The sequence below is a fragment of the Podarcis vaucheri genome (assembly GCF_965113315.1).
Source record: "Podarcis vaucheri genome assembly, chromosome: 2".
NCBI classification, from domain to species: Eukaryota; Metazoa; Chordata; class Lepidosauria; order Squamata; family Lacertidae; genus Podarcis; species Podarcis vaucheri.
This window is the reverse complement of record NC_138760.1, coordinates 20,051,408-20,069,735: the sequence shown is the minus strand read 5'-3', so window position 1 is coordinate 20,069,735 and position 18,328 is coordinate 20,051,408. Positions and strand designations below refer to the sequence as shown.

The following is an 18,328-nucleotide window of genomic DNA, read 5'->3' as shown; positions in this document are numbered from 1 at the left end:
TTGCGCCAGAAGCGGTTCAGTGATGCTGGCCACATGAACCAGAAAAGCTGTCTCTGGACAAACGCCGGCTCCCTCGGCCTGAAAGTGAAATGAGCGCTGCAACCCCATTGTCACCTTTGACTGGACTTAACCATCCAGGGGTCCTTTACCTTTACCTATAGTTTAATGTTTGACGGGTGGAAGGCAACTGAGGGAGGGTTGGGAAGGGAGATGCAAGAATGAGGAGGCAGAAAGACAGCTAGCTAAGCATGCTTGCTTTGTTCCCGCTGGGATGGAGAGTTATACGAAAGTCTTAATGGACGAAGTAGGATCTGGGGAGTGCATCTGAAGGAGGAGAGAAGGGAAGCTCTGAGTCCAGACACAGAGTAGCGAGGAGGAAAGAGCAAAGTAGTTTTAAGTGAGCTGGAAATCTCCAGGTGGTTTAAGGCCACAGATCAGGGAGATGGAAGGTCTTTGGTACAGGAGCTAAAATAAGCATGAGGAGTAGAATGGGACAGAGGAGAAGAGAGAGCTGAGAAGTAAGGGCAAGGTATTTGTGCTGGAAGGGAAGCTACTGGAGATATTTGAGGACATCCATGATACAGAGATAAACAAATACTCGGCCACAGAGTTCTGGATAGAGTTGTGGAAGGACTGAGGTTGTGGCAAAAGGATACCTAGAAGGCTTGTAGTAGAGGCAGGAGCTAACCAAGCATTTCAGCCAGGGAAACCGAGGAGATGTAGAACTGATTTTTGTTGTTACGTAAATGATGTATATTCTTTATATTAACGAATATAATTTTATTGGCCATGAAACCTGTGTGCTCAAAAGCACGATGCTCAGACAATCCGTTTCGGAACGAGCCAGTAAACTGATGGGTTTTGTGCCTTTCTTTCCTTTTGTTTTTAAAGCAGGTTTTTCGTGACCAAGGCAGGGCTGGTGGCGGTAGGAGAATCTCGGAGAACAGCTTTTCCTCGGAAGACCTTGACTTCAGTTCCGGAGAAAGAAGCCACAATGTCTCAGGTGGGCAGCGTTCAGTGTTGCATGGATCTTTGTGTTATGACGGCTTCTCCCCAAATGGTACGGTACACTGGTTAAGCATCATTTTGGCAAAGTGGAAGAGGGATCGTCTCCAAAACCTGGGGTGTCCGAGGACGGCACTGCGGATCAGCAGTGCTGCCATACTCCATGGTTTGAGGGGTGGCAAAGCATGCCAGGACTTTTTCTGTGGTGGCCCCCCCCCCCGTTTGTGGAATTACCTCCCTTCATCACTTCCTGCTTTTGGACAGTTGGTCAAGATGTATCTCTCTACCCAGGCCATCAAATGAATGAATGTTTTCCCTCCTTCTCTGCTGCTGCACACTACCGTCTTGTCATTCTGTTGTTGGCTATTTTGCTATTTTAATGTAAATTGTATTCTGCCGATTGTACTTTGTTTTGTAACCTGCATTTGGACCACCTGGTGAAGGGCGAACAAAGGATAAACTAATTGATGTTCCTCTCATTTTATGCAGAGTAGCAATAAGAATAAGAATAATTTTATTATTTATACTGCAGCCATCTGGCTGGGTTTCCCCAGCCACACTGGGAGGCTCCCAACAGAATATTAAAAACATTCTTATAGAATGAAAACCTATGCCCTTCATTTTAATGTGCAGGACTGATATCTCTGCGTTGTTTTTAAAATTACAGTTGCAAATTTAAAATTGCCATTGCCCCCTATGCGCTGCTGAGATCTTCAGTTTTTATTTTTGGTCCCTGAGGCGGCAAGAGGGTGTACAGTACATGAAATAAAAAGGGGCCAGTATAGCTATTTCGTGTTATAAGGAAAACCATGAAGGCACACAATATAGATTCATGTGAGGCATTATTCCATGCATGCAGAAGAGAGCATCGGTAGGGAGACAATATGCATCCATACCACAGATAGCAGCTGGAGGATTACTGTCAATCTTCTTCCTTATTATTATGACTGATGCAATGATCTTTGTCATCATCACCAACAATGCTAGGGCACCATCATCAAGCATTGTAAATCATATTATCATTTCCCCAAATTGTACATTGGGGGGGGGGTTGGGAGAGAAACTGAGGCAAAGACTACCTTGGCAGAGGCAATATTTGGGTTGGGAGAGGACTTCCCGGTTCATAGCTGAGTCTGCTGACTGATTTGTGGTTCGTAGTCCATAATTTATTTGTCCTTTGCTTTACCAGTCTGTGATAATCCTGCTAGCAGTTGCTTTCCTGAGGGAAATGCAGTTGTTTCTTTTGACATCTTTCCCTCCACAACCAGTGCTATTTGCCTTGCATTCCTGATCATTTGCTTGTATTGCACCTGCTCACCGTACAAGGCTTCTGGTGGCATGTACTTGTGTGTATTGATGTTTCCTGTTGCTACTGTTACCTGAAATGAATTGGCAGACAAGGAAGAAGGGGTTGGGGTGGGGAGAGCAGAAACTCTTAGCTGTTGTGAGTGCAGAAGTGACAAGAGACGATTCTTCAACGGCTGTAGGATAGATAGCGTGACATAACAGTGCAACTAGGTGGGAGGCAAAGACAGTTACTTGACCCACCCTGGGTTGTACCATGTCCTTTAAAGTGAAGGGGAAGCTAAACTACACTATGGGGTGAAGGGATGAGCCTTTCCACTGCCTTCTTGTTGCCCCTGAAACAACAGTTTTGGGGTGTGTTTCTTTTAGTGGCCAAACATAGCCCCAGCAGTTTGGAGAAGAGAATCTGCCTTTAGGTTCAAACGTACGAGCAACAAAAAGTTTCAGGCTTCCTCCCACCCACCCCCTTCTGTCTGCCAATGCTACACTTTTAAAAGTCTCCCCGTTCTCCTGCCTTGAAGGGATTGGGCAATAATCTGTTCCTCTCTCGGTGCCAGTTTGGCCCTTGGCTAGCAAAGGAGATTGTGGATCCTTTAAAACAGGTGTCAGAACAGCCCTTGAGATGCAGTTATCATGCCTTGGTTAGGGGAAATCAATTCCTTGATGGCCTTTCTCGTTCCAAATACCATCCCTTTCTCTTTTCTGCTTCCCTCTCCCACCCCCACCCAAAAATATACGATTTCATTCCTGAGCAAATCTGCATTTGGGGACGCGGGTGACACTGTGGTCTAAACCACGGAGCCTCTTGGGCAGGCATAGGCAAACTTGGCCCTCCAGATGTTTTGAGATTACAATTCCCATCATCCCTGACCACTGGTACTGTTAGCTAGGGATGATGGCAGTTGTAGTCCCAAAACATCTGGAGGGCCGAGTTTGCCTATGCCTGTTCTTGCGCTTGCCGATCGGAAGGTTGGCGGTACGAATCCCCACGACGGGGTGAGCACCCATTGCTTTGTCCCAGCTCCTGCCAACCTAGTGGTTCGAAAGCACACCAGTGCAATTAGATAAATAGGTACCGCTGCGGTGGGAAGGTAAACGACGTTTCCGTGCGCTCTGGTTTCTGTCACAGTGTTCCGTTGCGCCAGGAGCGGTTTAGTCCTGCCGGCCACATGACCCGGAAAGCTGTCTGTGGACAAACGCCGGCTCCCTCAGCCTGAAAGCAAGATGAGCGCCGCAACCCTATAGTCGCCTTTGACTGGACTTAACCGTCCAGGGGCCCTTTACCTTTTTACTTTAGGTAAAGGTAAAGGGACCCCTGACCATTAGGTCCAGTCGTGACCGACTCTGGGGTTTCAGTGCTCATCTCGCTTTATTGGCTGAGGGAGCCGCCGTACAGCTTCTGGGTCATGTGGCCAGCATGACGAAGCCGCTTCTGGCGAAACAGAGCAGCGCACAGAAACGCTGCTTACTTTCCTGCCGGAGTGGTACCTATTTATCTGCTTGCACTTTGACATGCTTTTGAACTGCTAGGTTGGCAGGAGCAGGGACCAAGCAACAGGAGCTCACACTGTGGCGGGGATTCGAACCGCCGACCTTCTGATCGGCAAGTCCTAGGCTCTGTGGTTTAACCCACAGCGCCACCCGCGTCCCTACCTTTTTACCTTACCGACGAGTAATGACAACTGTCTGCTCTCGTGTTCTAGGTCATCCGCTGTGCATCTCTCCGACATCAAGCCTGGAGAAAGCAGAGAGCAGGAAGAATCAGGAGATGCCTCGCTTGTCGGAAACATCCATCAAGGATCGGCTTGCTAAGTACCAGGCAGCGGTCTCTAAGCAGGGCAGCTCTGGTGGTCTTGTGGTAGGTCCTCCCTTTCCTATAACTGGCCGGCTGTTGCTTTAGCAGAGCCCACTTCATGAGGGGTGACTCCAGCGAAGGCTGATCTTGTTTGGAAGAAGGTGCAATACTTGGATCCTGGAGGAGTGGCGTTGGTGACTTGTACAATGCATTTTATACAGGGCATGTAGGTTGTTTTAAAGCTGCTGAAAGGGTTTTCAGACACCCCTCTTCCTCCTGCTTTTGGATATGCTACTGTCTCTTGGTTTGCATGTACCTAGCACTCTGCCTCTGAGGATCTCTGCATGCACTCGGAAACCAGCCTGGCCATCTTGCTGGGAGCATGTGTATGGAGGGAAGCCAGGTGCAAAATGGTGATGTGACTTGCCCAAAGCCTTGCTATCGTCTCTCTCTCTCTCTCTCTCTCTCTCTCTCTCTCTCTCCCCCTTTTTTCCTGGTTCATTGTATGGTGTTTTACATAATCAATGGGTTCATCTTCTCCCTGCACGACACCCACCCCCGGCTCCAAGCTCCAATTCATCCATAACAATGTTATTTGTTCATGCTGTGCTTCTGTGGCTGATCTGTACTTGGCTAGACAAATATTTGAACAGGAGATGGAATAGCTGCTGTAGAGCAAATTGCCCTTCAAGGGGAAAATTAGCAGGAGCCCCAGGTTTCCCGATTTGGGGGTGGGGGTACTGTTTTGTTCAAAATTGGTGACTTGTGGTAGCTTTGTGTCCACAACCCAGTATCCTCCCAGACTCATGATAGCTTAGCCACTGCTTTTCTTTTTCTGGATTAAAAAGGGAAGCATGTGTCACACTTTGAGGTGAAAAAACTTGGGTGGTTTGGCTTTTTTAAAAAAGTGTAAAAAGGTAAAGGGGCCCCTGACCATTAGGTCCAGTCATGGCCGACTCTGGGGTTGCGGCGCTCATCTCGCTTTATTGACCAAGGGAGCCGGCGTACAGCTTCCGGGTCATGTGGCCAGCATGACTAAGCCGCTTCTGGTGAATCAGAGCAGCGCACGGAAACGCCGTTTACCTTCCCGTCAGAGTGGTACCTATTTATCTACTTGCACTTTCACATGCTTTCGAACTGCTAGGTGGGCAGGAGCAGGGACCGAGCAATGGGAGATCACCCGTTGCGGGGATTCGAACCGCCGACCTTCCGATCGGCAAGTCCTAGGCTCTGTGGTTTAACCCACAGCGCCACCCGCGTCCCTAAAAAAAGTGTATGCAAGAGTAAAATGGGGAAAGCGACATGCTTAGAAGAGCCCACACCCTCTTCATCTTCCCCACAGATTGCTGATGTGACTTGAGCAGAGATGTGGGGCTGTATTCAGCTACTGCGTCCTGCCTGCGCATGGATTTCCGCTTGTGCAGCAAGATTTCCTCCCTCCCACTGTCTGTGCCCTGCACCTTCCCCAGTTCTGCTCCAGAGAGTTGGGGTAACCCCTAGTACAGATTTAGGGGTGGATGCAGAACGGGGGAGAATGTTTTGTTGCGCAAGCGGAAACGTTCCATTAAGTGCTGTGTTCGATTGCACCCATAGTTGGCAACCTCCACTTGCCAGGGGCAAAGAACCCTGCTGTCTCAGGGATGGTGGAAGGATCCAGTTGTCTTCCAATACAGAGCATATGTTTCTTTATTTAAAGCAATTGCTATGCTGCTTAACACCATAGTTTCAAAATCAGAAAAAAGCTGGCTTTGCTGAAATTCTTTTTTTTTTTAAAAAAGGTCTTCACTAGGCAGCTGAAGTTCAGTACAAAGAGAGGGGCCTGTTTGATCTTGGCGATGAGGTTGTTTCGTAGAATTGGGCCGATAATACTGAGTACATGGCACTTGGTGGATGTTTCTAAGCCATGTGGGGGGCCACTAACAGTGACTCCCCCAAAGACTTCTGTGATCATGCAGGGATATAAGGGATCAGATGGTCTTAGTGGTATACCGGACTCACATTAAGAGCCTTATAAATCACTACAATAGCCTTGAATCTGGCCAGTGTATATGGTACTTGATTTTAAACACAGGGGTTATGTAGTGGCAGTAGTCTGTCCCCCATTTTTCTCCCCCCAACATAGGCTAATGGGAAAGGAGGCAAAGCTGGAACAATAAATCATACAGAGATACAGCAGGCAGACTCCTTTCGATGGGTATTGTGTATGCAAGAGCCTCTAATAATGAATTCTATTGTTTGTTGTACACTGTTGTGACCCTGCACACAATTTGAGCATCATAAGCAGGTAAACACAGCACAACCTAGATTTCATAAGCACTAGGGAAGCTGGTCTTCCCTTCTGCCTCTCTTGCGCTAACAGGGAATTCTCTGAAAATTCTTAAACTTCTCGAGTTTGCTGCACCTTGCAATGGGCAGGTTCACCTCTCTGACACAGGGGCTTTCTTCTTCTTGCCATATGCAGCGCCGTATTTCTGATGCTCTAGTTCAGTAATTGAAAGGAAATTAATGGCATGGGTAATTGCACCTTGATTAACAAATCTGCTTAACTACTAACGGCTTCCCTCTGCTTTGCCTTCAGTTTCTTGCCTTGCTTTCTCAAATAACAGGTGTCAGCAGTCTGTTGGCTTCTAGGGGGTGAATTGGTCAATGCACAGAGCCTCTTAAGCACATGATTGTGTCCAGATTTTTAATAATAATGGCAGAGGAGGCTGAGAATCCCAGATCAGAAGCAATCTTGGGGCTGAACTCTTCATTACACAGAAATGTGCCTAGCAGGATCCCAGGGACCCATTGTAAAGGAAAACAGTGTTTGTGTGTTTTTTGTGTTTTGGGGGGCAGTGTTATTTCTCCACTAGAATAGTGGTGGTGGTGGTGGTGGTGGTGGTGGTGGTGGTGGTGGTGGTGGTGGGGTGCTTAACCCTTTTCCTGCCAGCAGCTTTTCTGCTGTATCTTCCACTCCATGGGACTCCAGGTCCATTTGCCTTTGTGACGGAGCTGAGATTTGCTTCTGAGCATCAATGGGGTGGGTTTTCCAGGAAAAATAAAAAACAAAAATCAGGCTAAGTTGCCTAGGGTAATTGGCACCAGAAAAACCCCCAACTCAATTTGAATGGGAAAAATCTTCTGATGCCCCGATCCAATTTAGCAAATGAAAATAAAATAAAAATGCTAAAGATTTTGCAACTGCCAAGCTTGTCTAATAATGCATTTGCAGCTGGTATCCAATGGTTGTTACTTAAAAGCTCTCTGCCATGCGTGGAAGGCAACGAATGTTTGGCACACCAGCTTTAGAAAGGTAGAGCTGCTTTTGCAGTTGTTTTCTGCAGTTGTTTTGGCTGTGTGATTTTGCCCATATGCATAATCAGGGGTTTTCCCCAGCCAGAACTCACTGGAACTCAGTTCTGGCACCTCTCAGGTGGGTGCCACTGCCATTATAAGAGAACAAGGGAGGTGTTCGTGGTGAGTTCTGGCATGGCGAGTTTCTAGAAAAATAGCACTGTGCATAATTCCCGGAACGTAACACCCATGTAAGATGTAAGTCGACTGTACATGCAATAGCTAGTTAAATTGGATGGTAAGCTATTTTTTTAAAAAAAACAACAAGGCAATAAAATGAAATAAAAGCATGCTTTGTATGGAACCTGTATTAACAGCATTCAGGAGACTGGAAGGCAATGTTTCTTAAACATTTCCCCTTGCTTGATGCAAGGTTTTTGGATCCTTTTGTTTGAATTTGAAGGGGATGCATGCTTATTTAACGACTTCTCTGCTAATTTGTGGTAAAGCCTGACAGCTGGCTTGGGTCAGAGTTCAGTGTCTTATTTTGTGAAGACTATTAGTAACAGTTGCTGTGTAGGATAAATAACCGCTCTGGCCACCTAAGAGCTTCATCTAGTAAGGAATAAGGCCTCTCTGGGAAAACACTCTAATGTGTTGATAGAAACTGCTGTATCTTGACACTCAGGGCTCTAGCGTTGTTGTTGTTTTAAAGCCACTTTAAGGATACGATTGAAGGGTGGTATAAAAATACTTCCGTTTCCATTGTCCTATAACATATCCGACTTTCTCAAAAGACTTGAGCGAGCTCCCCCCCCCCTTTAAGGACTTAAAATATACAAACGCTCAAGTGCTTTGTCATTCTGTAGAGTGAGACTCAAGCCATTGAAAGTGAAGATAAGAGCTACAATTGTGAACAGAAGGAGAACTTGCCACCGTCCTCAGAAGATACGTTTCCCCAGCAGGATGGGGAGAAGGTAAGAGATGGATCGTGTTGGGTGAAGATCAGAACAACTTCGCTTGGGAGTGGAACTGCTTGGAGAGGCACACCCGGAACACTGTAAAACCGCAACATCTGGAAACTCGAGTTGTATCTGCTGATGTAAATTGATTGCAGGCTGTGCTGAGGTTCTGACTGTAACATCATGGAAAACAGCATTGAATCTAAGCCATTGAATCTATCTGTAAAGCATGCTAGGGTTCATATCCTTTTTTTCCTTCCCTTAGCACCGGCTACCTAAAACTGCATTCCAGCGTTGTACAAGTGCAACAGGACTTCACTTTCCTCTCTGCCACCCACTCCTGCACGCCCTCAATCTGCTTGGGAAGAGTTCCTTACTATTATAATTATTATTTATTGAATTTATACAACACCCTATACCTGGGGTCTCATAGAATAAAATCAAAACAGCAACCAAATAACGCCTCCCCCCAAAAAACCACTTTTTAAAAGGGCATAGGATGTACATCGGATCAACCAAAGGCCTGGTTAAAAAGGAATATTTTTGTCTGGCGCCTAAAGGTGTATAATGAAGGTGCCAGGCAAACTTCTCTGGGGAGAGCATTCCACAGATGGGGATCCACTTCAGAAAAGGTGTGTTCTTGTGTTGCCACCCACTGCACCTCTCGAAGGAGGAACCACATGAAGAAGGGCCTCAGAAGATGATCTCAGGGTCCGGGTAGGTTCATATAGAAAGATGCGGTCCTTGAGGTATTGCGGTCCTGAGCCGTTTAAGGCTTTATAGGTCCTTAATCGTCTGGAGGAAATTTTGAGGGGTGGGAGGGAGGATAAGAAAGCGAAGTCCTGTTGCATGAGTGGAAGTCAGTTCTGCTTGCACACAGATAGTATTGGATATAACCCAAAGGTTGCTAGGTTAATACTGAGTAGCATCCTGCCTTTGTCACCGAAAATTTTACTGCTCCATAGAAACAAAATGTGAGCTACAGCGTTCTTCCATATCAGAATGTTAAAATCTTATTTCTATCTGTATGTTTTGCCTTGGGTACTTTTCCGGGTGGCTGGGTATCTAAATCTTGCACAGTATTCACTTGTTGCAAGGGGGTTTTCTGTGCAGGATATGTTTCTGGCGGACTGTTTCCTTTTGCTAACTTTGGGCAAGTCACTGAGACCAACACCTCTGTCTTTCCTTCCTCTTCCCACCCACCTTTTGTTAAATTGGGAGTGGAAACTCTCTGTCTCTTCTGTAAGTGGATGTTTCATCAGAAGTAGATATCCTCAGCTGGAAAATTCTAAGCACAGATGCAAAACACTAGAGATTTTAGTGCAGTCAGATACTGGAAATGGCGTGAAACATCATTTACTCCTGTCATTCAACATGTGCAAAACACAATGATTGAAATCCTGTGTACATTTAGGCTGCACCTGGGGGTAAGCACCATTGAATTCAGTAGGGTTTACTTCTGAGTAGTCATGGTTAGGATTGTGCTGTAACTGTGCACAGGATCTCAGCTTGAGGTTCAAACCCTCGACTATGTACAGTTTCCCCCCTCACCTTAAGTTCTTTGGATTCCCAGAACCAGTACCTATTCTGTTCAGTCAGTTGTGGTATTTAAACTCCTTTTTCACAGCGGAACTTCCCGCAGAAAATGGGAGAAGCTCCCTAGTAAAGGTAAAGGGACCCCTGACCATTAGGTCCAGTCGTGGCCGACTCTGGGGTTGCGGCGCTCATCTCGCTTTATTGGCCAAGGGAGCCGGCGTACAGCTTCTGGGTCATGTGGCCAGCATGACTAAGCTGCTTCTGGCGAACCAGAGCAGTGCACGGAAACGCCGTTTACCTTCCCACCGGAGTGGTACCTATTTATCTACTTGCACTTTGACGTGCTTTCGAACTGCTAGGTTGGCAGGAAACTGCTAGGTTGGCAGGAAGCTCCCTAGCCCTGCATTAAATCTCTCCCCTGCCCCACAATTCTGCCCCTGCTTGCTTTTATCATCTCAAAAATAAACATTATCCTGAAGCCCAGTTCTTATGCTTCTTCGATGATCAGTTTTGGGGAGTATGTACAAGTCCGTTTCAAATGCTAGTAATTTGGGATGGTGTGCGTGTATTAGCTTGACTTTTGGAGAGCTATTGGCAGCTTCCTGATTCTCACTGGGCAGATCCTCTCAGGCAACTGTTTTAAATCTGCTGGGTAACCTCTTCCCCAATAAAAGGTGAGCTCACTTAAACACACATAATGAACTCCGTAGTAATTCCTGTCTTTGTTCCCTTTTCTGCAGCTAAATGGATGGTCTGAATGAAAGGCCTCTTCCTGTGGATTTGAAAGAGTGAATAACTCTTACGTTTATAGGCATTATTTCCTCCCTATGGTAGGGTTGCCATATTTCGAAAAGCAGAAACCAGGAAAACCCCAAAGGAAGACTCCCAAAACTGTTGAGCTTTTCTTTTTTAAAATATGCCAAAAAACCCCACAATTTTTCGATTGGCTGGCCCAAGATCCAGGGCAAAGCGCTGCCTTTCAGAAATTCCCCTCGGACGTCAATTCCGCCTTTGAAATCCCGGCAACATCTGGGAAAATCCAGGCATATGGCAGCCCTACCGTATGGTGACTAAGCACTTGCATGATGGGCTGATGAGCACATGCAAGAACGCTGAATAGACTGGGGTGAAGTGGGGGGGGTGAGAATGTGTTGGCACTTGTCTTTTCAAACACCCATGTAAAACGTGTTGGCCTTCTGTCCTAGCTGGACGTGGGAAATGAGTGGAAACATTTCATAAGCCTAACCCATGTGCTTATTTGCACACACACCCTTTAGTTTGCATGCAGAAAGAAGTGCTTTTTTGGGTTCCCCTGGTATCACAGGAGTACCACCCTTTTGCCGGGAGCTCCTTGACACTGTCGAATGCTTAGGGATCTGTTCCCAAAACGAGTCAAATGAGCACAGTGTGTTTATCCCAGCTTATGTGCTTCCTAACTAATTCTTAACAGTTCTGTTGCTCGGAATGGGGCTTCCAGTTGTTAGTAGCATCTAGCTAATTTACACCGTTAAGCTTATTATGGCGTATTTAGTTCCTTAGTGTGAGCAGCCTTAAGCTGCATTTTATTTAATAGAGCAGACATCCTAGAGGAGGGAAATGGCACCCTTGTGTTACGACTTTAGCCCCTTCTTCCTTATAATTGCCCTGAATTCAAAGAAAAGCAAATGTCTGTAGCAGAAGCTGCTGCTGAGGGGATGGTGGCTTGGAAAATGTCCACATATAGGCAGGATATAAAGCAGTATCAACTAATATAATAGTATACATGAATCAAGAGATTCTAGCAGTATTGCGGGGGCCGCGATGTAGGGTTTTATTCATGCAACTGACCCTGCGCCTACCTGGGAGATAGCTCAATTGGTAGAGCGTGAGACTTTGAATCTCAGGGTTGCGGCATCAAGCCCCACATTGGGTAAAAGATTCCTGCATTCCAGGGGGTTGGTCTAGATGGCAGTCATGGTCCCTTCAGACTCTACAATGACTGTGTGTTAACAGCTTGGAGAGGCAATTTCCTGTAGCCTGTAGGTGTGTAGTAAAGATACAGCAATACCTGTACCTCTGGGTTTTGGAGCGCTGTGGTAGCATGGCAACCATAGCTAGAGGTTAAAAGTGATTAGTTTGCGTGTTCTCTCTCTCTCTCTCTCTCTCACATTAGAGCATCATGGGATGCTTTGAGGTAGCCCAGTATTCAAACCAGTGGCTATATGCCTAAGATTCCAGATTTAAGAAGGTAAAGGTAAAGGACTCCTGGACGTTTAAGTCCAGTCAAAAGTGACTATGGGGTTGTGGCACTCATCTAGCTTTCAGGCCGAGGGAGCCGGCATTTGTCCACAGACAGCTTCCTGGGACAGGTGGCCATCATGGCTAAACCGCTTCTGGTACAATGGAACACTGTGACGGAAACCAGAGCGCACGGAAACGCTGTTTACCTTCCCGCTGCAGCGGTACCTATTTATCTACTTGCACTGGTGTGCTTTCGAATTGCTAGGTTGACAGGAGAGCTGGGACAGAGCAACGGGAACTCAACCCGTCATGGGGATTCAAACCGCTGACCTTCTGATCGGCAAGCCCAAGAGGCTTGGTGGTTTAGACCACAGCGCCACCTGCACCCCAAGTTCCAGGTTTAGGTGTATAGGGAAGGCCCTTGTACATTGAGAATCATCTCTCAGCAGCAGCTGTGTCTGCAGTGGATAATCCACTGGGAGAGGCATGCTATTGGGCCTTCTAATGGATTGAGGTCATTTCCAATTATCTATCTTGACCTCAAATCCTTAGTATAGTTGAGGCAATTTTTTATCTCTGGGTCTGTAGATTGGATAATCTCAACAGTCATCAACCGTATCCAAGGAAGATCTCTTTGTAGCTCATAAATTCACATGTCTCCTGCCCTCTCGGTAGCATAGTCTTCCAAGGCGGAAATGGCTACAACTGCTGTTAGACTGCTTTGAGGCCAGCCACTTTTTAGGTCTTCAAAGATGTTTTGTTGGTGAAAATAGGACAAAGCTGGCTTTTAATAACTCGTCGCCACAGTGGTGAGAAACAAAAACAGCAGACGCCTTTAGTTTTCAAAGGGCCAAGAATTTGCTAAAAAAATAAAATTTGGTACATGGCCTTGAGTTCCTTGTTCATTCAAGCAGTTAAGCTTTCTCTGAGATGCTATAGTAAAGAAATGCAGTGTTTCCCAAACTTGGGCCTCCAGCTGTTTTTGGACTACAATTTCCATCATCCCTTATCACTGGTCCTGGTTGCCTAGGGATCATGGGAGTTGTAGTCCAAAAAAAATCTGGCGACCCCAGTTTGAGAAACAGTGTTGTACAGTGGACTCAGAGGTTTCTTTCAGCTGATACAGTGACTTCATACCTAAGTAGGCAACACAGACATTTAAATCGGTGCTGTCATCTTTAAATACCTGTTACACTGTTGAGGTTGGCACCGAGGGACAGGTATGGTCCTGAATTTGTTGTTGAGCCACCTGGATTTGGCTCTGCCCCAGCAGTGATAGTATCAAGATGAAATGGCAATGAGAAGGCACTTAGGACAGGTGAAACTATGGTCTCTGCAAATTAGGAGCTTCAGTGGATTAATCATTTCCCTTTCCACCCTACGTTAAGGCAACTGAAATGTAGAATCTAAGGGCTTTTGGGCGACACAGATCTCTGAGTTGGATGTGGCAAAGTTTCTGTGTTCTTCGCATCTGACCACCGTCTGCCTTGCGCTGTACACATCTTATTGGCCTGTTTCAGTTGTGCCTTGTCTAAATCTTTCTTCTCCTTAATATATTAAACAATAATGGTGTGTTGAGAGCAGACAAGTGAGGATATTCATGTACTGAAGAACTGATCATTTATATGTTCCCCCCTGCTACAGATTTCCATAGTAGATGGTCTGAATTCCAGTCTCTGCGAAGATGGCACTCGTAAGTTTTTTATCCCTCCCCTGCAATAAGAAATTGACTCATATTTCACTTGGCTTTTGGTGTCTGGGTGTAGATTGATTAATAATAATAATAATAATAATAATAATAATAATAATAATAATAATAGCTTTATTCTCAATGTACAACCTGTGTACAATGAAATTAACTGAATGAAATAGCTGCTTTGTCTTCTGAAACCATAGATTCCAGTCATTTTTGCCTCCTGGATATTTCTAAATCTGGATGTTATGGCAGGCATAGGAGCCAACTCCTAGGGGCTTTGCCCCCCTCCTAAAATATTTGAGGGGGCTGCCCCCCCCGGTTGATGAGCATTGCCCTTCAAATAGTGTCTGTGTATCACGTCATGTGATCGATTATACAGGGCAGTGCTTGCTTCCTCCCCGCACTAATATTTTACTCAAGTTGACCACCCCGAAGGCAGGAGTCAAAAGTTTCCCATTTCTGCTGCTAAGAGAGGAAATCAAAATTTTTACAGAATTTTGTAGAATTGGTTGAAGTGACAATTTCTTTTTACAAAATGCTGTTAATATTTTTCTTTCACTGCCTGTACTTCTGCATGTGCCCACCTCAGGCCTGTCTGTCTCTCTGCACCCTCTTCCATACAAAGTTTCCTATTTTCCTGAAAATCAGTTTTGGCCACATTGTATGACAGAAAGATGCAAGCCAGCCACACTCGTTCCAAGTGTATTCTTATGAATGGATGCTGATGGATCTCTCACAGGACTTTTGGATGACAAATTCCAGACAGTGGGCAGGTTTTCAGGCCTAGATTATACCTCTGACCCCCTTATTGAGCTCTGCAGACATTTAAGCCTGCCCCACCTCACCTAAGTATCATCATCCTTTTATGTGTTAAGAAAATAATTCCTGTAGTGGGTTTGAGTTACTCGTGTGTAAACTGTCCCCGTTAGGGAGCTTAATTGCCTGGTTTAAACTGTTCTGACTGCACAGCCCATTTCAGCGTGGCTGCCTCAGTCGCTAGCAGAATCTGTCTGTGGGCGTTTCTTAAACCTTTTCCAGCATAAAAGCTGTTTGACTCCCAGTCGTCTCTGCCTCTCACTGCGCGGGAGTCTTCTGCGCAGGGAGGGCATGGGCAGTGGAGGACCAGTGCTCTCCTCACTGATGTCCAGGGAAGAATCCCGGAGCTCTCCCCCCGCTTCCTCCATTTGCCCTCCTGGATTCCTGGTGTTACGCCGATTTCCTTCCCCCTCTATCAAGCTGCGTCTCCCCCTGGTGCTGGTACCTTCTCCTGCAGAATCGGGGAGCCTCTCCTTCTCCTTTTGCTCTGATGTCAGTTCCCTGACAATTCCCTTTGGGCCAAAATGTTTGAAGCCCATTATGCTCCAGTATTTGTCTCAAAGGGGTTTCCATTTGTGAAGAAAAGGCAGCATCTGAAGTAGCTGAGACTGTCTTTGAATTGCTTGCATCTGGTTTTTCGTTTGTTCCAAGTGAGATCAGTTGCCCATCTTGCTCTGCATTTAGTTGTGCTGTCCTCGATTCAGGATGTAAACAAAATCCTTTGAGTTTTAAGTGGCAGATACTAATAAGATTATCTTCCCCTCTTCTAGCTGGGTTCAAGTTCCAGAAAGAAACGGACGCCCCGAGGTCTGTCTATGCCAAACAACAAAGTCCCGATTCTAGAGCATCTAGCCAGACGGACACCTCTCCCCCAAAAGCCGTGAAGGTAGGTACAGTGGATGGCTTTTTTCGGTAGCAGTGGTCAACACAGGAGAAAAGCGAGTGGGTCTCTGCATGCAAAGCATTGGATATTACCAGTTCTATTTTTCTAGGAAAGGAGGAGCTGGAACTCGCCAGGAACGCCTCCCTTGTTCTCTTAGAATGGCAATAGTGCAAACCTGAGAGGTGCTGGAATTGAGTTCCGGCGAGTTCCGGCTTGCGGAGGGTGGGGAGGAAGCCCTGGATACAACCCTCAGTTTGAAATATGCAAGGAACTTCAAAGAAGGAAAACAAAGCATTCTGTGCAATGGTTCTGTGAGCCCTTCAAAACTTAGAAGCTGAAGATCTGCTGATAGGAGCCATAAAAATGAGAGCCAGTGTGGTGTAGTGGTTAAGAGCAGTGGACTCGTAATCTGGTGAACTGGGTTCGCGTCTCTGCTCCTCCACATGCAGCTGCTGGGTGACCTTGGGCCAGTCACACTTCTCTGAAGTCTCTCAGCCCCACTCACCTCACAGAGTGTTTGTTGTGGGGGAGGAAGGGAAAGGAGAATGTTAGCCGCTTTGAGACTCCTTAAAGGGAGTGAAAGGCGGGATATCAAATCCAAACTCTTCTGAAAATAATGACATGCCGTATTTTTCCGTGTATAACACACCCCAATGTATAAGCCGCCCCCTATTTTGGAGGACTCAGAATTAAGAAAATGGGGGGAGATTGCCCCCGTGTATAAGACTAACCCTCCTTTTTAAACATTTTTTAGTAAAAAAACCCTAGTCTTATACATGGAAAAGTACGGTATTTCAAGTTTATGTGATCTTTAATATATATTTTATTAGATACAAAAATAAGTATGTTATATGCATATACTTTGAAAAAATGAAAAGAAACTTGTAAGAATAGAAATAAAAGATCCCCCGCCAAATGTCTTGAAAAACCATAATTATTCCAATAGCTCAGTCGTGCAATTAATTGAAATAATTTATTGAGAACAAAATAACTCATATTATGACATTCAGCACCATTGTTATGTCTGTATTTTTTAATAAAAGGGTGCCAGTAGCATTTAGATTTCCTATTGCACCGTGAACAAATTTTTCCTCCCATAAGCATTACTCACATTTTATAAAGCCAGTTGCACAAAGGTGTTTTTATAGATGCTGAGTTATATGCAGCAAGAATTCTGGCTGCCAAAATCATATTTATCAGTTACATTTCTTATACCAGTTAACAGAGCCACCTTTGTGAAGAGGACTTAGTTCTTTCCAGGCATTTATTGGGTAAAATGTTCGGATTGTGAACAGAGTGTGGTGAAGAACACAGCACATGATATTATGGGCTGTCCCCTGAGCCCGCTAGATGACATCACAAGGGACTGATGCCTTAGGAGAGCGAGAAAAATTCTCAGAGAAGATTCACACCCTGGCCAGCACCTCTTTAATCTTCTACCCTCAGGCAGGAGATATAGAAGTATAATCAGCCGTACCAATAGGCTAAGAAACAGTTTCTATCCATGGACTGTTAGGCTGCTGAATGGAAAATAATATAGTGCAACTGACTTTTGGGGTTGGTGTGTTGTGCGACAAGCACACAGACTGCAATGAGATTGAGTGTTTGTGTTGGGGGAGGGAGGTTCGGTTAATTTCATTGTACACAGGTTGTACATTGAAAATAAAGGTAATATTATTTAAAACTGTAAACTACTTTGGGTGCCTTGGCAGATAGGTGGCATGCAAATCCAATAATAATAGCTTTCCCTAAAAAATAACATATTCTGAAAAATAACTTATTCATATATACATGAAAGTAACTGATTTTGCTGTAGATCTGACAGTCCGTAGTACTGAAATCAGATGTTTTCTTAATCCTTGCTGGTGTAAAGCAGCTTTACATTATTTCTTTAATTGTAATTTTATAGATTTGTGTGTTACATACTTACAAAAATATCACCAGTTTTTATTATTAATAATCAGATGTTTTGCTCACTTTCCCAACTCTGCCTCAACTCCTAACAGGGTGGATCAAAATAAACCAACATCTTTGGTAGTAAACCTTTCCTTTGAATATTAATGGTTAATAAAATTTCAGTTCTTGTTAAACTTCCTTACATTAATAATTTATCAGATTCAAATATGTGTATTTTAGTAACTAGGTTTTTAAAAAAATGTTTGGGCAATTAAGACGGTTGTAGTCAATATTCCAGAAGTTTAGCCCCAACGCCATCAAGAAATAATAATCTTGGATTGTCTATATACTTTCACGTGTGCACGTTTTGCAAAATTGCTACCAATCCTTGCAGCTGTAAAATGATGCTATAGGTAGAATACCTTGATCTTGTGCAGATCTATATTTCCCGCAGATTTTAATTACACTTGATTGAATTCTGTGCCGGGCAGTGGGGGGGACAAAAGGGTGTGTTTGCTTTTTGAGTAGGGAACTGTTAATTCACTGTACAACTTGCGAGCAGTCCATAAGGCCTTCTGCTTCCCTTTCCATATTGTAGATGAAGTGTACAAAATTCCAATGTTTGGTTCATGATTATTCAGAACTGAATGTTTATCATCTTTATACTATTTATTGCTTAAAAGAGACCTTTTTCTCCTTGATCTTTTGCAACTTAGTTGTTGGCTGAGTATGTTTCTCGTAGTGTAAATATGAGAGTGTTTTTGTCCCAGGGAACATCTTAGTGCGCTTTCACTCCAGCCCAGAGATGTGTTTATAAATAGCCATTTGTCTTTTCCAGCTTCTGTTTCCTGCTCCTGGTTCCTAATCTCTACTCCTGCCTCCCTTTTTAATGTGAGCTCAACTCTCGGCTTTCTTGCCTGTTCTCCTCCTCTTTTTAT

The 18,328-nt window shown here is 45.0% G+C and overlaps 1 protein-coding gene across 7 annotated transcripts in view; it reads left to right on the top strand.

The window, feature by feature from the left end:
- Window positions 1-18,328, top strand: part of LIMA1 (LIM domain and actin binding 1) — a 69,396-nt gene that overhangs the window by 43,936 nt on the left and 7,132 nt on the right. For 4 of the 7 annotated variants that reach the window (XM_082212441.1, XM_082212438.1, XM_082212442.1 and 1 more), the window contains 5 exons: window positions 892-1,003; window positions 4,014-4,168; window positions 8,251-8,358; window positions 13,744-13,792; window positions 15,382-15,497. In XM_082212441.1, the coding sequence (XP_082068567.1) occupies window positions 892-1,003; window positions 4,014-4,168; window positions 8,251-8,358; window positions 13,744-13,792; window positions 15,382-15,497 (540 nt within the window). The remainder of the gene's footprint in view (window positions 1-891; window positions 1,004-4,013; window positions 4,169-8,250; window positions 8,359-13,743; window positions 13,793-15,381; window positions 15,498-18,328) is intronic. The other 3 variants (XM_082212439.1, XM_082212443.1, XM_082212440.1) reach the window with 2 other exon arrangements.